A 1,106-nucleotide genomic window follows, 5' to 3' on the forward strand; every position below is an offset into this window, starting at 1 on the left:
GGTTCTTCCTTCAACTAAAGGGAGAAGCAGCCACGGCCTGAAAAGAAGAGTCTAAACAAGATTCCGGCTGCTGTTCAGCGCCCGATTTTCTTGACTGAGCTCCCACGCTCCCTGGGAAGTGCTGGAGGGAAGGGGCCCCCTCGCCGACGCCTCGGTGACATGGGACGTGCCTGTCACTGAAGCAGCACTTAGCCATCTCTGGCCTTGTCAGGCACTTGTTACACATTTCCTAACAGAATGAGTCTGTGTGCCTTATCTCATTGGTACGTGACGCCCATGCTATCACGGGATGAAAGATAGAATCTTGTTTTGTAATCCTCACCCGAGGATATTTTCCCATTGATTTTTAGAGAGAGTGGGAGGGAGGGGGAGAGAGAGAAACATCCATGTGAGAGACACATTGATTGGTTGCCTCTCACACAATCCCTGACGTGGGCCGGGGAGAAGCCTGCAACCAAGGTACGTGCCCTTAACCGGGAATAGAACCCATGACCCTTTGGTCCGCAGGCCAACACTCTAACCACTGCACCAAACTGGCTAGGTTGGTAGGATCTTGATAGAAACAAAAGATGGAAAGGTTTTTGTGGACTCGAAGTACTCCACCAAGGACCGAACCGGCACCCCCCTACCCCGTTCATCCCTGCTCCACATACCAAATTCAGCTTCTTGCTGATGGCACGAAAATTGCTCCTCTTGGCCAGAGAGCTGAAGGCATCAGTGATCTTTCCTGGGGAAGAAATCTGTGCTGGGTTTTATCTAAGGTCAATGGATTCATGAAACTGCCCCATAGGATTCCATTCCGGAAATGACAGGCCTGCCTCTTATCAAGTAGCCGGACCCATCACATCTCTCAGCTGTTCACCCATAATTCTCTGGACCTGATGAGACGTTCACCACCCTCTCCCCACCCCTCTTCCTCCTCCTACAGCAGTGGTTCTCAACCTTCCTAATGCCGTGACCCTTTAATACAGTTCCTCATGTTGTGGTGACCCCCAATTTCATTGTTACAAATTGAACATAATTAAAGCATAGTGATTAATCACAAAAACAATATGTAATTATATATGTGTTTTCCAATGGTCTTAGGCGACCCCTGTGAAAGGGTC

General features: G+C 49.4%; 1 protein-coding gene across 1 annotated transcript in view; it reads right to left on the bottom strand.

Moving 5' to 3' along the window:
• VPS33B (vacuolar protein sorting 33 homolog B (yeast)) overlaps positions 1–1,106 on the bottom strand; it is a 23,321-nt gene that overhangs the window by 1,760 nt on the left and 20,455 nt on the right. Inside the window, exon 18 of the mRNA XM_014549594.1 lies at positions 654–749. Coding sequence (XP_014405080.1) covers positions 654–749 — 96 coding nt within the window. The remainder of the gene's footprint in view (positions 1–653; positions 750–1,106) is intronic.

The sequence above is a fragment of the Myotis brandtii genome, unplaced genomic scaffold (assembly GCF_000412655.1).
Source record: "Myotis brandtii unplaced genomic scaffold, ASM41265v1 scaffold561, whole genome shotgun sequence".
NCBI lineage: Eukaryota > Metazoa > Chordata > Mammalia > Chiroptera > Vespertilionidae > Myotis > Myotis brandtii.